This window comes from Anguilla anguilla, chromosome 3 (genome assembly GCF_013347855.1).
Source record: "Anguilla anguilla isolate fAngAng1 chromosome 3, fAngAng1.pri, whole genome shotgun sequence".
Lineage (NCBI taxonomy): Eukaryota > Metazoa > Chordata > Actinopteri > Anguilliformes > Anguillidae > Anguilla > Anguilla anguilla.
Genome location: NC_049203.1, coordinates 3,366,903 through 3,392,669, shown reverse-complemented (window position 1 = coordinate 3,392,669; position 25,767 = coordinate 3,366,903). Strand labels below are relative to the sequence as shown.

General features: G+C 51.9%; 1 protein-coding gene across 1 annotated transcript; it reads right to left on the bottom strand.

Moving 5' to 3' along the window:
• ndst1a (N-deacetylase/N-sulfotransferase (heparan glucosaminyl) 1a) lies at positions 1–25,767 on the bottom strand. The gene is made up of 14 exons (XM_035407824.1): positions 25,234–25,767; positions 21,157–21,642; positions 18,944–19,031; positions 18,272–18,426; positions 17,346–17,531; positions 13,953–14,081; positions 13,263–13,445; positions 8,749–8,845; positions 7,368–7,491; positions 5,136–5,310; positions 4,152–4,322; positions 3,375–3,484; positions 2,362–2,464; positions 1–553 (listed from the first exon to the last, which is right to left on the bottom strand). Exons 1-14 carry the CDS (start codon positions 25,762–25,764, stop codon positions 434–436), a joined length of 2,658 nt encoding a protein of 885 aa, XP_035263715.1. The 5' UTR covers positions 25,765–25,767; the 3' UTR covers positions 1–433.

Sequence of the window (25,767 nt, the reverse complement as noted above, 5' to 3'; positions counted from 1 at the left end):
TGTTTGTGTGTGTGTGTGTGTAAGTGTGTGCACGGAGGGGCATAATGGGTATTTTGCCCTCTTGTGCACTGTCTGTACCCCAGTCAAACTGGGCCCAGTTACGCCCCATGGGGGGCTGTCGGGGTGGGGTATGTGGTGCCCCCAGCCCCACCCCATGGGGGGCTGTCGGGGTGGGGTACGTGGTGCCCCCAGCCCCATCTCTTCTCCTCTTCCCTGTATGGTTATCCTGGAAACCAAGCCCAGCCAGAGGTCCTGGTGAGGTCCAATACTGAGGTCTATATTGGCACAGGCCCCGCCCACTCTGCCCCCCGCCCCTCTCTCTCCGGTCCTGGTTGGACGCGGCAGCGGCAGCGGCTGGCAGAGGGGAGTGTCCCACCCCGGACGGGGGGTGACGGGGGGCTGAATTCGCCTCTCCCCCCCTGGGGGGGTCCTGCTACCTGGAGTTGACCAGCTCTTCTCTCAGCCAGCCAGGCAGCGGTTGGGCCATTCGGTACAGCAGCTTGGAGAGCTCCACGTTATGATCCCCGTAGTGTTCCCTCAGGAACGCGCGCGACTGCGGAGAGAACACACACACACACACACGCACACATACACGCACGCACGCACGCATCCACACACACACAGATACACACACGCACGCACGCATCCACACACACACACGCACGTATGCATGCACACACGCATCCACACACACGTAAACGCACACACACACACCCACACACACACACACACACACACACACACACGTATGCATGCACACACACACATACACGCACGCACACACGCAGACACACACACATGCACACGCACACACACACACACACACACACACACAGACAGCCTCGTTAGCCCACGCGGAACGACAGGCCTGAGAAACACGGGGGGAAGCTGAATGATGGACGCAGAGCACCCGTTACATCACTTCCTGGCTCAGCAGACGGCTCTGCCCAGACAGCGTGACTCACGCAGTTACACGCGCATTTTTAAGAGAACACACCACACCGTTCAGCCAGAGACTCAAAGGAGAAGCCCCAGCTCTCCATCGCCAACACCGCTACATCGATTCAGTTCCTGTGCATTTTACAGCTGGCTGAGGGGAGGGGCGGTGGGGGGGGGGGGGAAATAAAATATTTTATTTTCTCTCTCATAAACCATTGTTTACATTATTATTTGTCAATTATGTCTATAGCTGTTTATAGCAATTATTCTGATTACTACATACTACTTATTCTTAATGTCGATGTTGTCACAGTTGGGTATAGCACTGATTTCTCATCTGTGTTCCTGTTCAATTTTATCGCTTAAAAAAAAAAAATACTTTTTTTTGAAAAGAAGTATAAAAATTAGGCTGAGTGTGACAGATTTGACAGGCCAGGGCACAGTCATTGATTATCGGTGCATGGGTAAAAATATGACATCGTTTCCTTGTGCTTTTCTTTAACGTAAGTGGCAGGATTTGCCCATTAAAAAATATCTCTGGATGAAAGCAATGGGAATAATCCAAAGGTCATCGGAAAGTATCCAGATTGGATTACGTCTTTTTGAATAATTCAAAGACTTATGGCACTAATTACTTTACGCAGTCGCGCGATTTGCATTCGGAAATTAAAATTCTGAAAGCACTACGCCAAATCCTGCTTTCGTGCCACAGAATGGACTACAGAAATTATTATTACCATGAATCACAAATATATTTTCATGCAGAACAGAACTGTGTACATATGTAGAGTTTGTTTTAGACAAAAGACCAAAGAACACAGTATAATAGTCAGCGGAACATACTGAGTAAATATTTTGTGTTTAATCTGTGCAGTGTGAAAGGTGCAAACTCACAGGCAGAGAGAGTAAATACTACAGCGTGTTTATCTGTGTGTTTGCACTGTTAGGGTCCAGCACAAATATCAGATGAGGCCGAAAGCAGCGTACCACAGCTTATTTTAAACGTCCTATCCATTCATACGGCTGGATATTTTCACTGCCGCGACTCGGGTTAAGGTACTCGCAAACGCGAACAGCGGCAGTGCCACCAACCACCTGGGAATCAAACCTGCAACCTCAGTTACGACTCCCAGTTCTCCGACTCTGTATTGAGCCGTTGTATTGAGCTTCCCACCACGCTGTACTGAAAGCGAATTCCTCCGACCTCGGTCGTGTGGTCATTAAAAGTGATTGATTGATTGATTGATTATGCTACGGTTTGCCTCCGCGCCGATGAGAGAGGATATTAACCTGGAGAGCTCTTTATTCCAAACACACAGTGTCAAACACGGGTCTGCCAAGCCAATAAATGATGTAATCGACATGCATATTAAACCGAGGGGGGGGGGGGGGGAGTCGGGGGCGGCGGGGGTCTGAACTCACATCCGAGTCCATCTCCGGATACTTCCTGCCCTTGCTCTTTCCCAGACACTTGGTTTTCCCACCTTCCAGAAGCTGGCACCAGAAGCCTTTCTTGGGATCGAACCTGCGGCCGGGGACAGAGGGATGACGGCGGGGAATTAGATTCGGGATTAGAGCCCTGATTTCCCCATCAGACGACACTTTTTCCTTCCGTTCCTCCGCTATGGAAAAGCGTTCGGAGAGGGAAGACACGTCTCCAGCGCTCGCCAGGGAAGGAGGCGCACAGATGTTACTGTTTACTCGTCTGCGGGTGCAATTACACACAGGCGGGGCTGAGGGAGGGGGCTGGGAGGGGGGGGCCTGGGGGGGGGGGGTGGAGGTCAAACGGTAGAGAGAGGGAATGAGACAGTGTGTACAAGCAGGACTTGGGAACGAAGAAAGAGAGAGAGGAAATGAGGTAGAAAGATAATCTGCGGAATGCCAGAGGTGGAGTAGGGAGGCAGACGGAGAGAGAGAGAGAGAGAGAATAGGGTGATAAAAGGAGGAAGGATGAAAAAAGAAATGGAAACATTTGGAGGCAAAGAGGAATTTGGAGGGAGGGGGTTAGGAAAAGGAGACAGAGAGAAAGAGACAGGGAGGGGGAGAGAGAGAGAGAGTAGGGTATTTTAAAAGCCCTCAAGCCCCTTGCATTCTCTCGCAGAGGTAGCAGAAAGGCAGCCCAAAGCGAGAGGATCAGCGGTAAACCCAGAGGAGCTCTCCGGAGAGCTCAGAGGCTCAGGCGTACCAGCCCTGCACAGACACCGTGCTCCTTCAGCCCCGCCGCCACAGACCTGGACCGAATGCCACACTTACGACCGCACAAAAGCCTTCTCACCAATGCTGCAAGGGTTATGATGTTAACAGTGCTTCTGGGAACACACACACACGTGCGCTTGCACGCACACATGGACAACGCGCGCACACACACACACACGTGCTCTTGCACGCACACATGGACAACGCGCGCGCACACACACACACGCGGATGTACTCACGCCAAGATCTTGTGATAGTTCACGGTGTTCGCCAGGCCCAGAAACTTCTGGATCTTGTCCATGACTGCAGCCGGTTCGGTCCTGAGCATCTGCCCGTCCAGAACGAGAAGCTGCGGGGAAGCGGACCGTTAGCGACCCGAAGCGTTAGCGACTTCCACAAGAGCAAGACCACCGCGAGACGAGCCGCGAGAAATCACAAAACTTCCACATCTACTTACACAAGAACACGAGCGCACATAACGATGAGAACAGGCCATCTAGACTCGCAAATTAGCCTACAAATCACACAACAAGCAGCACTGCAGCGAGCCTGGATCTGAACACGCCGAGAGTCACTGCCTCTATCACACGACCTGGCAAGCTGTTTCACACATTTACTGCCGTATTGATTATTCTTATTTTAAAAATCATTATTATGATTCTTCATCTGCTTCATTAATTCATCTGAGGTGGCCTGTTATAGGTTCCTTGACCCAAACACTGAGCTCAGGGCTGTGAAGATGGGCACGCTTGGCTCCGCCCCCCATAGCCACACCCACACCCCCCATGGCTCCACCCCCCCATGGTCACCACACCACCCACTGTGGCCAAACCCCCCCCCCCCCCCCGCCCAAGACCCCACCCCCTGTGGGCACCCTCCATGACTCCAACCCCCGTGGCCACACCCCCCACAGCTCCACACCTCTGTGGCCACACCCCCACCCCCCCCCCATGACTCTGACCCCCGTGGCCACACCCACCCACCCCCCATAGCCCCGCCCCCCCCGGGGCACCCACCTGACTGGGGAGGTAGTGGCTGAGCCAGTGCTCCAGGTGCGTGGCGTACCAGCCCGGGACGAGGCAGCGGTTCTGCAGGACCCGCAGCTTGACGGGGGCGTCGTGGGGGGCGGTGATCACCTCGTGGAAGGTGTACTTCAGCGCCACGGGGTCGTCATGGGCACGCTGGTGCTGGAGAGGGAGCGGGGGGGGGGGGGGGGGGGGGGGGGGGGGGGTCAAGGAAACAGGGCCTTAAAGCAGAGGTTGCGGGTTTGATTCCCAGGTGCTGTGTGCTATGTTCGATTCTAATTATTTAAACGTTATTTGTGTAACCCTTTTTAATTTTTTTATTTAAGAGAGGTGCTGTCACAAAGACGCTTTACAGAGGAAATGGAAGGGAAAAGAAAATTGGGCAAAAACTAGACCTGAACCTCCCAAAAAGCGAGCAAGCATGTGAACTGTGCAACTGTGGGTATAAGAGTGTCCAATAAATGCCTAAACGTACAAGTTAGCAGGAAAGAGTTACTGGCTTTTGGAACAAGATACAATTCCCATCTACAGTTAAAGCCAACATATAAGGCCCTCAGAAGTGTAATTTTCTGCAATGGTGGAATTAACCGCCAACACCAACATCTCTAATTACCTTTTATTGTTTCATAGAGACACAAATGTTTTGGCACATTATCTGTAATGTTTAAATCATCACCATCAAACGATCACATATAAAACTTCACATAAACACGGTTTTATAAGGCAGATATCTCACACACTGTAAACTGAGTTTATATTTTCAGACAGGTACCTATAATTGGCACTGGTTTATATGTATAACAAAGATATAACTCATCCCGTTAAAGCGCCGTTTCTATGCGCGAAATGATTCACGGTCTGGTGTGGAACCCACGGATGTACCGACGCTGACTGGGGCTTCCAGCCCGGCGTGGGGACGCTGAATTTGTCCGCAGCCCCTCCCTCAGAGCGGGCAGGGTTGACTCCGAGACTCACCTGGTACCAGGAGTAAGCCCGGTCGGCGGGATTGATCAGGATGGTGATGATTTTGGCTTTGGGCAGAAGTGCCGCGGCCCGTCGCGCCGCCACCTCCGAGTCAAAGTAGTTGGCGCTTTTCTCGAAGTAGAAGTCCGAGCTAGTGTTGGAGGGTAGAGGGAAGTACTCCATGTACCTGCGCCAAAAAAACGGACACGACGTCACGAGATAAAAGTTGCAGAGCCGAAAACGTTTTTTTTTTTCACAAAAGATTACCATTCCCATTAACACGCATCACGAGCTTCCCTTGCTTTAGTTTTAATAAGCGCCATTGGCCGGCAATCTCATCGTCGCAATGTAATTTTATGTCCAATTACGGTTGATGGTCAAACCGAACGTCAAGAGAAGACAGGGAAACCGCAAGCCCAATTGGCCACAGTCTCCGCTCCGAGGAGGAGAAAGCGCTGGCGATGAGGCAGAAACAGGTAAGCCTTACAATAAAAGGGAGCTGCTCGTCGAGACACAAAACGTAATCACGTCTGGAACTCCCGCTCCGCCGAACAAGAGAACGCGACAAAGCAGACGGATCGAGCTTCTCTCGCGGTTTAAAAAAAAGAAAACCGCTTCGCTTTCATGTTGCCAGCCGCTCATCAAAAACACGACGGTTGAGGGATTTAAAAAAAAAAAAAAAAAAAACTTCTCCGTGTTTCAAAATATCAAACCGTCAGCCAGTTTCATTTTCGGGGGCCACAGCACCGCAAACCATTAAGATAATTACAATCAAGGTGCGGCACAACTGCGGCAACGAAATGCCAGGTTCCCCCGCTGTGAAACAAAGCCGTTATTAAAACAAGACGACCACCATTTAAATTCAAATCAGGATTTTTAATGCACTCTGAATTATTCATTTTCAGTTGTAGTGTTTTAAAAAAACACTGTTCAGGACAAATTTAACTTGAGAATGAGGCGATTTTCTTTTCTTTTTTTCCAACGAAAAACCAATTCGGGTATTTGCCTCTTAAATGTCCATTTTGTTTACGTCTGCGATTTGGCTAAAATCTCAGAGCTGGAGAAAAGAATTGTCTTGCCTTTTTTTTTTTAGAATTTGATCACATAGGCCTACAGCAGATGGTGCACAAGCGATGTCGCCACACAGGGGTGGAGCGAGAGGCTAAAGATAAACGAAATTCAGGCAGAAGCGCCCTCCCGTCCACTCGCATCCCCGCATCTTAACCCAGGTGAACTGATCCCGCTCCAGCGCCGGTACGTTAGGACGGCGCTCGCAGGATGCCCTAGCCGGCTAATGCACACTGACACGCATTAAGTCCGAGCCGCCGGCTCGGTGACACGGCTCCTATTTATTTTAAATAGCTTTGCGGGCGCTTTCGCGTCCCGGGCTGGGAGCGGGCTGTCGGCTGGGGAGAAACATTTAGTTTATGAGCATTCTGGCTGAGCGGAGGAGACACCGCTGTGCTTTATGCACCACTATACACAGACACACACGCACATGCTCACAATCCCCCACACACACAAGCACGCACATGCACACAATCCCACACACACAAGCACATACACACGCACAACTAATGTGTAGACATACAACACACGTGCACACACACACGTGTGCGTGTATGTATGTATACTTTATTTACAGGTCGTGTATGTGTGTTAATGTGTGCGAGGACCCAAAACTTGCATTCCTGCCTCACTCATATCCTACTTTGACAATTATACTGAAGTGAAGGGGGGTGCAATCACAATCACAGAGAGAGCGAGAAAAAGAGAGAGGGAGCGGGAGAGGGAGAGAGAGAGACAGAGAGGGAGAGGGAGAAAAAGAGAGAGAGAGAGGGAAAGGGAGAGCGAGAGACAGAGAGAGAGCGATCAGTGAAGCGTCTGGCATAGCCCATGAGTGTCAGAATCCAGTCCTGGGGGGCCGCACGGTCTGCTGGTTTAACTCCAGTCCTGGGGGGCCGCAGGGTCTGTTGGTTTAACTCCAGTCCTGGGGGGCCACAGGGTCTGCTGGTTTAACTCCAGTCCTGGGGGGCCGCAGGGTCTGCTGGTTTTCCGTGCGTTTCAGCACCAGGGATTCCTTTAAGTCTTTGTTTCTCACCTTGTTTCCAAGGCATTAACTGACTGCTGATTAAAAGAAAACAAAAAACCCGCAGACACTGCAGCCCTCCAGGACCCCCGGTGTAGACTGTGAAAGGTGTGTGTGTGTGTGTGTGTGTGTGTTGGGGGGGGGGGGGCACGCACCAGTCGATGCCCTTGTGGTAGTTGTGGCCGTTAAAGAACTGGATCTCCTCAAAGGTTTCTTTGCTCGGGTAGTTACTGGTCAGGTCTGGGTGCATCCCCAAAAAGAGGTAGAGGGCTGTGGTACCTGGAGAGAGAGAAAGGCAGAAAAAGGGAGGAAAAAACAAAAAACAAATAAATGACCAATCCATACAGATACCCCTGTGAAGAGGACGGCCATATTTTGTTGGGGGAGGGTTGGGGGTAGGATGATTCCAAGAACCCTGACTGACAGGAGCTCTCAAAAAAAAAAAAAAAACAAAGTGCTCCAATTGTACAGAGATGGGCATCGCGTGGGGTGGTTGGGGCCCAATGTGAGATCTTCTCATGGGGCCAAAAATCCCTTGCGGGACCCTGCCTGCGAGCATCATTCTGGGTAATTCTTGCCAACAATGACCTTCTCAGTGGGGCCACCTGAGTCCATGAAGCCGCTTCAAGATACCCGGACTCGATTGAGCCAAGATGGCTCCCCTTGCCGTACACCGTCACGGCAGCGGTGGCTGTTCAGTCCCAGAGAGGTTGCGTCACGTTTGCGCTTTTCCACCGCGAGACCAAATGAAGCTAAACGTTCTACACGCTCACGCTTCTGACCCAGGCGAGCGCCGTCCAACGCGCTGGGGCCCCCCGAGGCTCGACCAATCAGAGGTCACGCGCACTCACTCAACCAACCAACGGGGACGATGATTAACGGCGAGTCTGGCTGGGCTGGCGCGCGGGCTCTCGTCCTGATGTACCCTTCTGTTTTTAATTACACCGAGCCGCCGGATGCCAGGGAAAAGGCTGGCACGTGCCAGGACGGAGCCGCATTCGGGCACCACGCGTCAGCGCAGAGATACCGAGCAAGAGCCCATTAAAAACGGAGGGATGGAGAGAGGGAGTGAGAGAGAGAGAGAGAGAACATCGCTGTTTGGGGGAGGGGCTCAGGACAGGCATCCCTGAGAGTTAGACGCACTGTAGCGCCAGCCCAGGGGTAATTACACCGCGAAAAAAAAAAAGAAAAGTTACACGTCCAACCCCCTTAATCCAGTTTTTATTGAAACGATTAACAGTGCCATTCAGGCACCTTGCAGGAAGGGGGGGGGAGGGGGGGGGGAATGGCTCCCTTAAGACGACCTGTTTAAGAGCCTAATTATCCCCCGCAAATAAACGCGCCCGATTCTCATCGTCCTACGCGTCCTGCGGTCGAGAAGACGAGAAAACAGCGGCCTTCTGTTCCCGAGTCCCCCCGCTGTGACAAACACAGTGAACCACGCGACCGGTGGTCGCTGCCGAGGACCGTCATCGCCATTCTTATCACGGCCAGCAGGGGGAGCCACACCTACACCCACACCTGTCTGTCGCTCACCTGTCTTCTGAGGTCCGATGATGAGGAGCTTGGGGAACCGGTCGCACGTTTTCTCCTTTGACCAGATGTCCTTGTGCCTTTTGTCCTCGCAGGGGTCCTGTAGGACAGAGAGGTCAGAGGTCACGGTAGCCATGGAGACTAGCTTCATTCTTCTCTCAACAGGTTGGCAGCAACCAAGTGGATAAGCACAAAGGGCATTATTACATTACATTACTGGCAGACAGCAGATGGTTTTTTTAAATCCAGATTGACTTGCACAATGTTTGCATTTTCCGTTTATACAGCTGGATATACACGGAAGCAATGCAGGTTAAGTACCTTACTCAAGGCACTTAATGGCTGTGTCCTACTTTGGAATTAAACCTGGAACCTTTAGGATAAAAGACCAGTTCTTTACCCACTAATGAAGTTTATATATATATATAATAAAAGCATATAGTAAAAGTTCATAAAATTGTATCAAGTTCAACATCAAATGGAAAAAAAGAACTGATACAATAATTTATAGTAGGCCTATTTATTTTTTTACGATGACATCACTAAACAAAAATATTCAGCATACACTGAACACATACTTATATTTCCACCAGCCTAATCCCGCTCTTACATCATAAGTGCTGTTCTCAGAATGTGCACCGTCTGACCACCAAGGCAGCCTGGAGATCAGGCGTGGCCTGGATCAGACTAGAGAAAAATAAAACCTGTAAAAAAAGCCAGTTTGAAAGCTGAATAAACACTCACTTGCAATTGTAAGCCAGCTGAATAACGCCCCTACAGGGGGATATTTAAAACTAAGCTTCAGCCAAGGCGGGACGAGAGGGCGGGGGGGGGGGGGGAGGGGGGGGGAGAGGATCGGCGTTTCAGTCGGTATAAAAACACAAACACGCGCTGGTGCAGTTACAAAAGCCACCACTGCTTCACCTGTCTGACACAGTAAGACTCGCGAAACAAAGACCTGACAGGACCGGTTAGCAAAACCGCACATTGACCACATATTTAACCGGGCAGATCGCCTACAGTAAGTGCTCCATTCGCCTCTTGCAGTGGCTACCTGGGCCAATCAAAGTGGGGCAGGGAATGCATGGGATTTTTGCGGGCAGACAAAAGGGGCTGATTTGGTCAGTGATTCTCAACCCCGGTCCAGGGGGCCCACTGTGTAAGCTGGTTTTACTCAAAGCCAATCACTCGATCGATTAAGACCGCTGAAAATGTGTTTTAGTTTGGCCAAAATTATGTGGTTAAACTTATTTTAACACAATGCAGGTTTGGCTCCTTGCCATTTGCAGTCAGTAAACTCCATTCATTTTACGCAGATGGTTTCACGTTCCCCACCCTCTCAGCCAATGGGAGCCGGCTGATTTCACCTGTCAGTCTGAAACCGAATCAATCAGAATTGTGTGTCATATCGTGCATGCAGGACAGTAAATGAAAGCATAAGTCGGTCTGACTGATTGAAATTCCTGTGATGTGAATATGGGGCATTTATTTTATGGGACATAGACGGTTATTTCTGGCAATAATGTGACTCGAAGAGGGTAAATCGTCCTTCAATGGACATAAAAAGTCTAATTAAGATCAATTAGCAGCTAATTACAACACAGCGCTTGTTACTATGGCTGGGACAATAACCAGCATACAGTGGATCCCCCCCCCCCTCCCCCTCCCCCCCCATCCCCAGAACCGGGGGGTTGAGAAACACTGGGTTTAGGCAGCCCGAGCAAACGTTTCCGGAACATTGACGCGGGGACGTGGAATGTACCCCCACACCCGTGAGCACTGCATCACGTTTATTTGGCAGACGCTTTCACCCAAAGCGACGCACGGTAAGTGAGCAGGGGGGTGTAACGCCGCAGATAAACGTTAGGAAGGAGGCTCTGATAAACGGTCGCTCTCGTTATGCAAACGCGCTAGCGTACGCTAGCTCCGTAGGGCCCAGGGAGACAAACGCGCTAGCGTACGCTAGCTCCGCAGGGCCCAGGGAGACAAACGCGCTAGCGTACGCTAGCTCCGCAGGGCCCAGGGAGACAAACGCGCTAGCGTACGCTAGCTCCGTAGGGCCCAGGGAGACAAACGTGCTAGCGTACGCTAGCTCCGTAGGGCCCAGGGAGACAAACGTGCGTAGCTGAGCTCCGAGCGACCCCTCCGCCGTCCGTTTCAGAGAAACGCGGAGAGATCCGTCCGCAGCACGCCGAGATGCTGGCGGCGTCCGATCCACCCCCCAACCGCCCCCCCCCCCCCAAGACCGACACTGACCATCTGCTTCTGGCTTTAAGGTACGCTGGGGGGGTCAGACCCACTTCTTACGCAACCCAATTAATCACACCACAGTTATTCTTGCTCCCTCAGTCCCAGAATGCAACACTCCTGGCGCGTGGCCGATATCCATCACAATGAACAGATCAAACGTTTGTTTTTTTTGTTTTTTCCCCCAGCAACTCTTGCAGACATTAAAAAAAAAAAACACGTCAATTTCAATAAAAGGTCTGAGCAGTCCAGCTCTTCAGACGGCAGAGGAAGGTTTTACAGGAAGTGGCAGCCAGTCTCTGCTCCCTCTCTCAAAGAGAGAGACAGCGGCCGCCCTCGTCAGGTAATGACTGGCACACGGCGGAGGAGAGAGAGAGAGAGAGAGCGGGCGAAGGAGAGAGAGAGAGAGAGCGGGCGGTGGAGAGAGCGAGAGCAGGCGGAGGAGAGAGAGAGAGAGAGAGAGAGCGGGCGGTGGAGAGAGCGAGAGCAGGCGGAGGAGAGAGAGAGAGAGAGAGAGAGAGAGAGAGAGAGAGAGCGGGCGGTGGAGAGAGTGAGAGCGGGCGGTGGAGAGAGTGAGAGCAGGCGGAGGAGAGAGAGAGAGCGGGCGGAGGAGAGAGAGAGAGAGAGATAGAGAGAGAGCGGGCGGCGCGGCACGCTGGGGAAGGTCACTCACACAAAGAAGCGCTTGTGTCATAACGAGGAGGAGAGAGGAGAGCCGCTCTGTTCCCAGGAGACACGCGTGTGCACTCACACACACACACACACACACACACGCAGAGTCTCACACACACTGTTACACACACTCACACACACTGTTACACACACTCACACGCACACACAGTCACTCACACACGCACACGCAGTCTCACACATACACGCACACACACAGACACAGTCTCACACACACACATGCACGTGCTCACACACACACTCGCACACACACACACACACACACACACACACACACACACACACACACACAGCGCAGTCCCCACAGGTGGATGAGGAAGAACAGGAGCAGCGCTTTGCGGAATGTGCTCACAGGTGCGACACTAATCATGTCTCTGTGGTTTTGTAAAACCCTCTTAACAAAATATCAAAGGACACAAACAACAAAACAAGCAAAACAAAAAAAGACTCAGAAAATCAGAAACCCTTTCAGCCGAAGCAGAAAATCATTACCTCACCATAACCTGCGTTCCACACCACACACTGCCATTTAAAAGAGCGACTGCGTCAACTGTGCCCCCCAGAGCTCTCTCCTTCCTCCCATCCCCCCCTCCCCTCATCTACCACATCATCCCTCCGCCTGTCCCGGAATCAGGAACACAGGGGGTCACAAGGTGGTCCCTCTCGATGTGAACGGCTGAGATTTGAGACTCAAATAAAGACGAGAACTACAGACAGCCTCTACATCACAGCGACTGGTTCCGCATTTCAAGGGTCCGTTCGTTTCTCCGTTCCGTATTGCAAGGCCCAAATGACCCAGACCGTTATCTTCTTCTGAGTGCGGAGTGTGGCACGGTGGGTAAGGAACTGCGCTTGTAACCGAAAGGTCGCAGGTTCAATTCCCGGGTAAGGACACTGCCGTTGTACCCTTGAGCAAGGTACTTAACCTGCATTGCTTCAGTATATATCCAGCTGTATAAATGGATACAATGTAAAGTGCTATGTAAAAAAGTTGTGTAAGTCGCTCTGGATAAGAGCGTCTGCTAAATGCCTGTAATGTAATGTAATGTAATGCATTTCTGTCAGAGCTCTGAAACACCCATTAGAAATTCGGCCAGTTCCCCTCCTCCAGAGTTTACACTCCAGGGTTCAACCGCAGTACCCCTCGAGAGCCAAGGTGGGGTCACTCCCTTCCCAGTCAGTTCCTAAAAAACGCAACTGAATTTCAGTTAATTAACTGAAAAATCTTCACGGAAGACTACGGGCGCTGTATGAATTCAAAAAACGGAATTAAAATTTCCTGATTTTAACCGAAACGAAACTGAGCGCCCAACCTCAGCGAGAGCCTCTCTGCCATTGGACGGCCTGCACAGACCACAAGTTGCCGTGGATACGCACGCTCTCTCTGTCGCGGTCTGCCCGAGACCACGCCGCCGCCGCCGCCGGCTCACTTCCTGTCCCCTTAAGAGAGCGCGGAGAGCAGGAAGTGGAACGGAAACCTCACCTGCCAGAGCGGGTCCTGAGACCACGTCGCCGCCGCCGGCTCACTTCCTGTCCCCTTAAGAGAGCGCGGAGAGCAGGAAGTGGAACGGAAACCTCACCTGCCAGAGCGGGTCTCTCTCCTCCGGAAAGATCTGGAAGTAGCGCTGGGCCAGCTGAGCTGGGGGGAGGGTCTGCAGCCTCAGGTTGGTCCAGGACTGCAGGAAGCGCACCAGGTTGCGGAAGGTGAGCAGGCCCAGCCGGTCGTTCCCGTAGTTGGACAGGTGCGTCATGAACACGCTGATCTGGGGGGAGGGGAGGGGAGGGGAGGGGAGGGGAGGGGCGCGGAGGACAAAAGAATGAGAACCAGAACGACAGACAGACGAGGCCTGGCTTCGGAGACAAAGCGAGGGGGGTGGTGGGGGGACGGGGGGGGGACGGGGGGACGGGACGGGGGGGGGATTTGTGCGAATACGCAGATTTGCAGTGCAAACATGGCCGCCTTTAGTCGCAGGGCACAATGAAGACGTGTGTAGCAGGTGGACTGCGGGCTGAAGTAATGGACATCTCCATTGTGATGGCAGAGGGTGAAAGCACCCAGGTGGGTAAGGCATTACTGTGGGTGTGTGCTGTTTTCTTGTGTGTGTGTGTGTGTGTGTGTGTCTGTGTGTGCATGTGTGTGTGTATGCGTGTGTCTGCTTGCAAGTGTGAGAGTGTGACAGAGATCGAGAGGATGAGAGGGAGGGAGGGAGGGAAGAAGAGAGAGAGAGGGAGGGACAGAGGGAGGGAGGAAGAGAGAGAGGGAGACTTACAGGGTTTAGGAGGACCGTGAGGAAGAGTTCTCCTCCGTTTATTAGTTTGTCCAGCTCCTTCGGGCCTCCGGGGTACTCCTTATAGAAGATGGTGTGAGTGAAGAGTCCACACGTCTGCCTGGGCAAGACCTGCACAAAGACAGACAGACAGACAGACAGACAGCACTGAGCTAACCGCTGTATGAACACACTGACAGAACACACACACACACGCACAGACACACACACACAGACACACAGACAGACAGACAGACAGACAGACAGCACTGAGCTAACCGCTGTATGAACACACTGACAGAACACACACACACACAGACACACACACACACCATGCACGCACACACACACACACATGCTCACACACGTACGCACACACACGAGCTCACACACACACACACACACACACACACACAGGCGCACACACACGCACACACACACAAACAATGCACACACAGGCACACACACACAGCAGAGTACACATCCTTTACCCACCCAACACAGGACCCTCTCCCAGGCAATAAGACTGACACCATAATCCTTTGTCTCTTCCATAATCCTCATATCATATCGTGCCATTTACGCCTTCATTTGGCGCGAAGCTAAACATTCACATTAATATTTATCCCCGGGGCCTACGTGGGGAACGAACAGACGCGCGGGCGCGACACCGCCGCTCAAAGAAATCAGAGTATCAATCACGACTCTTCCCTCCGCGCGCGCGTTCGATCTCAAGGACATCGTCGCCAAAAGGGCTTCAAATCAAGCACAGCCCTGATTGGATGACATTTGTTACGCGATACGCGAATTCGTCTACATTTCATTAGCAGCCGCCGCAGCGGAGAGACTAATCGTAACGGCTGGGAGGGAGAGAGAGAGAGAGAGAGAGAGAGACAGAGAGAAAAAAGAGAGGAGGAAAAAAAACGAAAGCATTTTAAGAGACGAACTGGCAGCTTCGAGCTGCGAAATGTCAATGAATGGGGGATGATTCAGAGCTGGAAATGAAATGGCTGTTAGAAAACCTTTCTGAGGAACAGCCAGAAATCCCTGTCTGAAGTACACCAGCAGGATCAACACTCGCAGGAAGTACACTCAGGATCAACACTCGCAGGTAGTACACTCAGGATGAACACTCGCAGATTGAACCTTTGCAGGAAGTGCACTCGCAGGAAGTACACTAGCAGGAAGTGCACTCGCAGGTAGTACACTCAGAATGAACACTCACAGGATGAACCTTGGCAGGAAGTACACTAGCAGGAAGTACACTAGCAGGATGAACACTCGCAGGAAGTACACTCACAGGAAGTACACTAGCAGGATGAACACTCACAGGAGGAACGAGGCCTGTGATGCTCCACCCACATAACTTACTGCCACAAGAGGGACAAAAAGCCTCAAAAAAAAAAAAAAAAAAAGCCAGACATCAAACTGAAAACATCTGGCAACCTAACGAGGCACGTGCGACAACACAAACTACGCATGACAGCAGTCAGGGTTTTCAAGTACAGGTTCGGTGAAAATACAAGCTTAGCTTCACCGGCGGCCCAAACCAGCTGAGGATATACATTCTGTTCCAGAATCAAGGAACAACTTAAAGTTTTAAAACAACCTCAATTCATCAAGTGGTTGGCTGGAACAAAAACCCAAACACACAAGGGGGCCCAGGACTCAGTTTGAGGAGCCCTGCTTTATATGGCTTGGGGGGTGACGAGGAACCAGAAATAAGTAAAGGACACGTTGGGGAAAGTGACAGGTGGGTGCAGTTAGCTCACCCCACCACTAGGGGGCAGCTGAGTTTGAGACGCGAGTTTGGCCTCCGCCAGTGGAATCTGCCAGGTGACCCGAGATTGCCAAGGGAACGCTTGTGTGGGTTGCTGTAGGGTATGATGATGGATTAATAGCCGAGAGGAGCTATACGTCCCAGACTGACCTGCAGGCGGGCTATGAGATGCTGGACGCCAGGGGGCTAACACCACGGGCTTAGCCAAGGGCTAACACCACAAGCTTAGCCAAGGGCTTAGCGCAGCAGTATGGGAACTGAGCTTGCACCCTAAAGACTGTGGGTTCAAATCCCAGACAGGACACTGCCATTGTACCCTCGAGCGTGGCACTTAACCTGACTCGCTTCAGCACATATCCAGCTGAGATATATACACGTTCCACACTGAGAAACTGGAAAAGCTGTGTGTACGTTTCACTGGATGAGAGGTGTCTGTGAAACGCGTGTACGTTCCGTAAAGCACTGCATTTGAATGCAGGAGGCTAGCACACAAATCGCTGGAAAGCGCCCTCCGGCGATTCAGAGCTCGTTTTGAGAGGGGTGCACAGTGTACGGAGAGAAGGAAGTAATGCGCCTTCACCCCCCAATCCCCCCCCCCCACCCCCCCGATAAGCTGCCTGTTCACAAGCCTCTGCTGCCTGTCAGAAATGACTGGGCTGCAGCAAGAGGTCTGCGCCAAAATGTCATTTGCCAAATTGCAACGTAAATAAAATAAAATAATATAAACTCTGCAATTCTTGCTTGTGAGCAGAAATGGAGAATGTGCAGTAGACAGAAATACAGGCCATTTATCATGAAATGGAAAACCTGAAATGTCACGTGGGAGACTTTGCCCTGTTTAAAAAAGCCCTCAGCCCCCGCTCTCCTGAACTGCATGCACTCTGTATCAGGGTCGTTTGGGGGGGGGGGGGGGGGCAGGGGGGTGTCAGTTCCATTTTAATTCAGTCAATTCAGGAAATGAATGGACGAATGGCCACAATGATCTGTGAGCACTTCTCAGTTCATGAATTGGAGTTCAATTAACTGTTGGAACTAATTGACCTGAAATGGAATTCAGCACAACCCTGTTTTGTACTCCTTCAAACTGATTAAAATAAGGAACAGAAGAAAGAGAAAAAAGGATCTTAGAAAATCACAGGACCATTTTTTTTTTTTAGAAAACCTCAGTTTGCAGGACCATGCTACTGAATGTGTGGTAAAGGTAAGCAGACAGGTGTGAAGATAAACAGGTAAAGGTGTGGTAAAGGTATGCTAAAGGTGCGGTAAAGGTAAACAGGTAAAGGTGTGGTAAAGCTATGCAGATAAAGGTGAGGTAAAGGTATGCAGGTAAAGGTGTGGTAAAGGTAAGCAGGTAAAGGTTCAGTAAGCAGGTAAAGGTGAGGTAAAGGTAAACAGGTAGATGTTTAGTAAGCAGGTAAAGGTGAGGTAAAGGTAAACAGGTAGAGGTTCAGTAAGCAGGTAAAGGTGAGGTAAAGGTAAACAGGTAGAGGTTCAGTAAGCAGGTAAAGGTGTGGTAAAAGGTAAACAGGTAGATGTTCAGTAAGCAGGTGAAGGTGAGGTAAAAGTAAACAGGTAGGGGTTCAGTAAGCAGGTAAAGGTGAGGTAAAGGTGCTTACGCTGATTCCACTGTGGATGAAACCCCGGCGGAATCGGGCGGGCTTGAGGTGGGGGTACTCCTCTGTGCTGGTCACCTTGATCCCCCAAACCTTCTTCCAGGCATCGTACAGCTGCACGTGCACCGGGTACACCCCAGAATGGTGGGGTGCCACAGCGTACCCCATGTTGGTGGGGATCCCGTGTTCCTGTACAGAGAGAGAGAGAAAAACCGACTTCCTGTTTACACGGGTCTCAACAGCAGAGGTTCCAGACTGTGATTGGGCCAAATCACAAACACATCTGGATGTGGGCGGGATCCGATTCAGCCGGGAACCAACACGAACGCTACCGGCATGCCTCTCCTCCCATCGCCAACATTCTACCGACGAATAACATCCCATAATAACCCCGAGGAAGTAAAGAGACGGTCTGTTGCCGAGCGCGTCGTCGGGTAGGACGGAACACCGAGTGCAACAGCCAGGAAAAACGCGATCTCGGGCCAGAAGCAAGGAATGAGACAAAAATCAAGCGTAATCACAAGACCGCATACATCAATATATAAAGAATCTCAATCTGTCAGCTTCATCAGATATAAGATGGCTAATATGAAGAGGCTAACGCGCTTCAACGAACACCCACCACCCCTCAACCGACATTTTTGACTTTGACAGAGCACGGTCTACCCCTCCAACAGCACCACTACCAACAGGCAGCTCAGCACGTCATTCAGAAATTATCCCCCAATTACGCTGTTCAGTGAGTTCATCACTGTAACGTCTGTCTGAGGTTAGCTTTCAGCCATTAACCGCTAAGGGCAAAAAACAAAAAAAACGCTAGATGACGACGTTCTGACCGAGGAACGACATTTTCTTCCCTTTATTTCTTAATGGGCTGTGACGGTCTATTCCGCGCCACAGCGCCCCCCTGTGGCCGTGCCCTGACTCACCGCGGCGAAACGGCGGTTGAGGAGCATCTGATCGGCCAGCACCGTCTGGTTGTGGAAGAGGTGAGGCTGCATGTGGCTCCACATGTGGGGGAACCACCAGAACTCCTTCACATAGGAGAGCAGGAGGTCGTCCCCCAGGTCCTCCTCATCTGTACCTGCAGATAAAAACACACACACACACACACCCAGGGCATGAAGCACAGCTAATGCTTGAGCAAACGTATGTGCACTAATACATGCTCACACAATCAGAAACACAAACACATACACAGTCACACGCGCGCACACACACTCTCTGTCTCACTCACATGCGTGCCTGTGCCCAAGCACACACACAGACACACACACACTCTCTCACACGCATACGCACGCACATACACACACACGCACAAGCAGACACATTCTCATACACAAACACTCTCTCACACACACGCACACAGAACAGCTGTACAAATAAAGTACACACAGGAACAATGGCACTTGCGTTTGGCCTACGGCCAATATTTCCATTGGCGTAATCGAGGTCAAATTGCCTGTGTTTTTAACAGCACAACAGCTGTGCCCCACCTGGGAATCAACTCTGCAACCCCACAGTTACAGAACAGGCCACACTGCCGCACTGCTTTGGGCGAACGACTCGGACTTCTCCGCGGTCGCCCTGGCCCCCCTTACCCGCGTGGAAGAACTTTCCGGAAAAGCCCAGGTTGAAGGTAAAGTTGGGGACGTAGGTTCTGAGGTGATTTTGCGTCTCTAGCAGCGCCTGGAGAGAGAAGGAGAGCGGTCAGCATCACAATGTCACACACACACACGTGCACACACACACACACACACACACGCACGCATGTGCGAGAGAGAGAGAGAGAGCCTCCCAAACACGCTCTCCGCCCTCATCGCCCAGTCAGCGCTCCGTCTGAAAGCCCCTCTGATCTCTTCTGATTTGTTTGCGCGTCTCGTTTCTTCTTCCCCTTCAGACGCGGGGAAAAGAGCGCGGGGTTCGCGTCTCAACGTCCCGGCTAACAGTCGTCAGCGCGAAGACGCTTTACGATTCACGCCAGCTCGCACTCCCACCACCTCCGATACAACATTTATCATCCCGCGATTACAAAACAAAAGGAGGAGGAGAAGAAATGAAAGGGACAACGCAAACAGACGTGAAATATACCTGCCCCCGGCTCTTTATAGTGGCAGGCCCCAAAAGGGGGGGGGTGGGGGGGGGGGGGATGACAGAAACTCGAAGAATCTCGCTCCGCTTTCTCTCTTTCTCTGACACCTGAAAACACTTCACCTGAAAAAGGTTGACGGACAAGAAAGCGAACGTTACGGTTTGGACAGCCGCTGACCCAATCCCACAATCCCACGCAAGCTGCACTTTTCTGTTTCTTTACTTAACTGCGGATTTAAAAAAAAAAAAAAAAAAGAAAAAGAAAAAAAGGAAGACTGTGCCATTCTTCCCCTCGGGGGGAACGCTGGCATCTCCCAGCCTGGGCGGTAGCCAGGGCCGCGCGTAGCGACAGAAATTACTCATTCATTTATTTATTTATTTATTTATTTATTTTCTGACGCAATCCTTCCGCTAACAGACGACGGGCACACCCGTGCGTGGGTCCCACCTGAAGCGGTGTCGACTCCCTGAGCGGCCACGTCTCCTAGCTTACGCAACACGCCTGGGACGTGCCTCAGAAACCCACCCGTTCGTCACACCGTCACCAAAAAACACAAAGAGCCCCACCCCTGTCACGAGCATGTCGCATGGGCTTAAGCCCCGCCCCCTCAGAGTCCACACCCAGAGTTCCCCACCCGACCCCACCTGGGCCTTCACTGTCATTGCACAGACACGCACGTCCCTCATCGTGATACAGCCTACATCTTATCCGTCCTGCACCATCTGCTAAATGCCAGTAATATAATGTAATGTAAGTGGTGTGGGTTTAAGGGAGTGAGACCCTTCTGATGATTTCTGAGGTTCTCAACCTGGCTAAAGTCCGCTAACTGTCGCCAGCATAAATCAAACGTTTTATCAGTTCGGCAGGAATGTTTTGCAAACATCGGCTAAATTGTCTGAACAGGCAACGGACGACAAACAAAACGTCTGCCGAGAAGGCAGACGCAGTGGGAACGAGACGAACATTTGGCTGCACAAATGCAATTCAATGCACCAGCACAACTGGCAATGTAATGCAATTTCATGCATGGCTGAATACAGTGTAATTTAATGCATGCATGAATGCAATGTAATGTAATTTAATAGATGCATGAACACAGAGTAAAACTGCGAGCATTGTTGGGCTGAATGGCCTGTTCTCATCATTATGTTACGTTATGTAATTTAACGCAGGTATGAATAGTGTAATTTAATGCAAGTATAAATGCAATGTAATGTAATTTGAACGAATGAATGAACCATTGCGTTTGTATCGCACTTTTCCGAACACTCAAAGTGCTTTACATTGATGAGTGAGAACTCAAATCACCCACCGCCAATGTGTAGCACCCACAATTATGGGACATGGAAATGGACTGCATTTATATAGCGCTTTTATCCAAAGCGCTTTACAATTGATGCCTCGCATTCACCAGAGCAGTTAGGGGTTAGGTGTCTTGCTCAGGGACACTACGACACGCCCAGGGCGGGGATCGAACCGGCAACCCTCCGACTGCCAGACAACCGCTCTTACCTCCTGAGCTATGTCGCCCCACAATTAAATAGGTGCATGAACACAGTGTAATTCAACGCATGTCTGAACGCAGTGTAATTTAACAGGTGCAGGAACGCAGTGTAATTTAACGCATGCATGCATGAACAGTGTAATTTAATGCATGCATGTAGCGCAATGCTTTTTTAAATGCGCCGCATGCCCGCATCGCGGCCGGCCGCAGACGCTCACCTTGACGTCGGGCACCTTCATGCGCGTGCCCTCCTTGCCCACGAAGATGTCGTCGATGTCCACCAGCAGGTAGCGGTCGAGCGAGAGCGAGAGGCGCTTGCCCGTCAGGAAGGAGACAGCGTCCACGAAGACCAGCTTGTGCAGCCAGAAGTTGAGGTTGTTGCCGAAGAGCACGCGCTGGATGCCGTCGTGGAGGCCCAGGTCCTGCACCACGGACGTGTGCAGCGCCGCCCCGCCCGCGCCCAGCTGCGGCACGCTCTCCGCCGACTTGGTCTTGGCCAGCAGCACCGGCTCGTAGGTGGAGTGGTTGGACTGGAACACGGTCCAGTCGTCGCCCGGCAACGGGCCCCGCTCCACCGCCCGGGCCTTGGTGATGAAGAGGAGCGGCGACTTGGGGTTGACGCTGCAGTCCTTCAGGCCCAGGTTGGAGTGGAGGAAGAGGGGGAAGCCCTTCAGCTGGGCACTCAGGAGGCTGTTCTCATTGGCCTGCAGAAGACGGGGGGGGGGGCGGGGTTAAGAGAGATGAGGTCATGGCTAGGGTCACATGACAGCTTGTCATCTTAGCTCAGGACCTGGCCAGAGGAACTGCTAAAGATTGAGCACATAATCAAATAGACCTCTCCACGGGGGATGTGAGGTCTTTTGCATTTTTAAAATATTTTCTATAGCCCTAATTTATTTTGTGTTTCTTCTGTATAACTTCTGTAAACACTTCAATAGTCCTATACGCATGACATTTACATTCTCACTATTATTTGGTTGTGTGCCTGTATTTAATACACAGTCAATAACATCCAAGATCATTCACAATGAGACGCGGATCCTTTTAACCTACCCCCCCCCCCCCCCCCCCCCGATATTGGATACGTGTTAATGGGATTGTAAAACGCCCCAGGGTAGTGTGTGTGTGTGTGTGTGTGTGTGTGTGTGTGTGCGAGCCGAACCGAAGTCAGGGATTTCGCGCACGCTCGACCGCGGTTTTTTCGAGCGAACGCGGCAAAACCCGGAAATTTCTTAAAAGGCCACGAGATCGTAAGCGTTCTGCAGCGCGCGAGGCGCGTTTCGTGACCGCGCCCTCGCGGTCGGCGTGATTAATTCGGGCGGGCGGGGCCTCCCCAGCGCCGCGTTCTTTTTTAGCGGCTCTCTCGGCGATGGCAGTTTCTCGCGCGACCCCAGGAATGCGTGACATTTAAGGGGGGTCGGCCGCGCCGTCCTCCTGCGACCCCGGGGGGGCAGCCGCCACAATCGCCTGTTTACCACTGCACTTTAGCCAAGGCCAAGACACCCCCCCCCCACCACTGTGGAGCCAACCACACGCCGACCAGCAAAAGTTCAGGGTCCCGTCTTTCAAGAGCTGTGAACTGGGTCTGTGGGGTGTGTGTGTGTGTGTGGGGGGGGGGGGGAGTGGGGTATGTGGTGTGTGTGTATGTGTGTATGTGTGTGTATGCGTGTGTGCGTATCTGTATATGTGTGTGTATGTGTTTGTGTGTGTGTGTGTGTGTGTGAGTATGTGCATGTTTTTTGCAGGGCAGTAAAAATAGAAACTTTTCTATTTACAGAGAAGTACCGAAGAGAAAAGGAAGCTCATTGTGTCCATTTATAACTGAGAGACAGAGGCCTGCCCTCTACTGATCAGTATGAGGATCGGCCATTGGTCAGCTCTGAGAGTGCAGTCCCTCCCCTCCCCTCCCCTCCAGCCAATGGCACAGAACTGGGCTCAGGGCAGCAGTTTCCAACGGCAACAAGGGCCCAAATGTTTCGGAAACCCCGCGCGTCCCTTTTACCCTTGCCCCCAGCACAACACCCCCCCCCCCCCCCGCCCCCCCCCAACACTCCCACTCCAACACAAACTAAAATAAGAACGGAAACAATCAGTCACTCGGCTGATTGGATTCTGAGTAATACGGTTCACGGAATCCCCCCCCCCCGCCTCCTCTGCTCTGATTGGCCACCCTTGCCTGGCCCCCCCCGCGCCCCCCCCAAAAAAAAGGGATTCTGAAAACAGCAAAGACATCCCTTCCAGCTGGGTATTTATGCACCCGATTCAACTAATCACTGCCTTGAACGAATCAATACAGCCTCCATTTTCTTCGGGCCGCCAGAATGATCTTTAATGAGAGCCGGAACACCTGTTAAGACTGAAAACCTCTCCTTAGCAGCAGCAAGGTGCTCAAAATGAATGCCGCCGCCCCCCCGTGCTATTCATCAGACTCCCTTCAAATAGAGGCTCTTGTTGGCAATTCCTCCATAATTAGCTGGAGCACATATGGCGAAGCTATAGCTACTTATAGAAGCCGCTTCCGCGCGGCACGCAACGCCATTTTCACTGAAGATGAAAAAACGCAGAAGCGTCTGAATGGCCTTCGTCTCGTCTTTCGCTGCGACAGACGCGCGTCCTCGGCTGAATGTAGTCACTGTCACTCCTTAGCGCCTCAGTTATTAACCACAAGGGATGGAATAAGAGAAAAAAATCGTTTTTCTACTTTAAATGTCTGTTGCCTTTTTTTTTGGACTTGAGGTGAGTTCTCAATAAGACCTTAAGACCCTTTCCTTCACAAACGCAGAGACGGTGAACCCTCTCCTCTCTTGGGGTGTTGATCAAATGCACTCAGAAGGCTGGGAGTTCAGTAGTGTATTTACGGCGTCTTAAGAACAGCCATTATATTCTACCCAACTGCCGATTTTCAACACTGTAAAAGTGCAGCTAAATTATCAAACCGGATTTATGTGGAACAGGATTTATTTCAAACCAGATTTATGTGGAACAGGATTTATTTCAAACAGGATTTATGTGGAACAGGATTTATTTCGAACAGGATTTATGTGGAACAGGATTTATTTTGAACAGGATACATGCGGAACAGGGTTCATGTGGAACAGGATTTATTTTGAACAGGCTACATGCGGAACAGGATTTATTTTGAACAGGATACATGTCAAACACTCGTCATTATGGCCAGAGGCCTGCACAAGGACCAACAGGACGGGGCTCAGGCAAGCTTCAACTTGCTCGTGTAATTAAAGCCGAAGTAGTGCAGTTAGCCGTCTGCTCTCCACTCTCTCCCCCTTTCTCTCTCATCCTCTTTCTCTCTCATCCCTCTCTCTCAATCCCTCTACCTCACTCTCACCCTCCCTCCTCTTCGTTCCCCTCATCTTCTCTCCCTCTCCCTCTCCCTCTCCCCCTCCCTCACCCTCCGTCTCTCTCTCTCCCCCTCTATCTCTCCCTCCCTCCCTCCCCCTCTCCCCCCCCTTCCCCTCAGCAGAATGAGGCCGGGTCTTGCCGCAGTTCTCACACGGACGCGAGTCTGGACACGATCAGAGGCGGGAAATTATTTACGCTTCCCCAGGAGGAGAAAAAACGAAGAAGAAAAAAAAAAAAAACCCCTCAGAAAGTACACAGATGCCTGTGAGTAAGCGGCAGACCGTACAGACGCACACCGAGCGGGATGAGCCGCATGGCGGGGGGGGGGGGGGGGGGGGGGGGGGGATGGGCACTCACCGCATCTGGACTGGCCTGTAAGCCCCTGTAGGGGACCGGCGTTTCGGCTGAAGGGATGTGCGTCCCGTGTCAGGATTAATCAATCAAAGTGTAATTAGAGAGAGTATTTAACAAAAACACTAGATACGATGCACTTTGCAGCATGGCCACAACCTAGCCTGACCCAAAAAACGAGCCTATGGAGGCAGTGGCAGGTGGCAGATGGCCTGTGTGCGTGTGTGTGTGTGTGTGTGTGTGGGTGTGTGTGAGAGAGAGAGAATTTGTGTGTGTGTGTGTGTGTGTGTGTCTATGGGTGCGTGAAAACACTTCATAGAACATTATGGGCATTCCTAAATTCACAAGTTCATAAGTAGTCTCCAGTACTGCCTAAACCAACTGACCAGGATGCTGATGACCGACCCCACCCTTCCTTCCAGGCCCCTAAGGAGCGCCCCCCCCACCTTGAAGAATCCCATGATGCCCACACCGTAACTCCACGCAGTACTTGAAACAAAACCGTAAAAACCAGCAGACGCCTGCGGAGTTCGCCACCCCGGGTGTAAAATCGTAGTTCTCCTCCAGGGGGCGCTCTCTCTCACCTTGAAGAAGCCCATGATGCCCACGCCGTACTCCACACAGTACTTGTCCAGCAGCTCGCGGTTCCAGGCGTCCAGGTTGACGTACTTGAGGATGTTCTCGTAGACGACCAGCGCGAAGCGGCCGCGGTCCTTGTCGGTGAGCGTGGGCATGTCGCCCTTGCCCGGCGAGATCTCAGTGCGGTAGCGGAAGCGGCTGGACTCCAGGACCGCCACGATCTCCTGGCCCAGCTGCGAGTAGAGGCTCTCCACGAACACCAGCACCACGGGGTCCGTGCGGGACGAGTCCGCGGGCCGCAGCGTCTTCAGCGGGAACAGGCGCGGGGGCGTGGCCCGGGGGTCGTCGCAGTCCGCCGAGAGGCCCTCCGCCCCCCCGCCGCCGACCCCCCCCGCCGGCTCCAGCTCCCGCCGGACGCCGTACAGGAAGTAGGCGGAGACGAAGACGCTGACCATGCAGAAGAGGAAGAGGAGGAGCAGGCTGGTCTGGAGGGTGAGCTGGCGGAAAGGCCGCCGCAGGCGTCCGCAGCAGAGCATAGT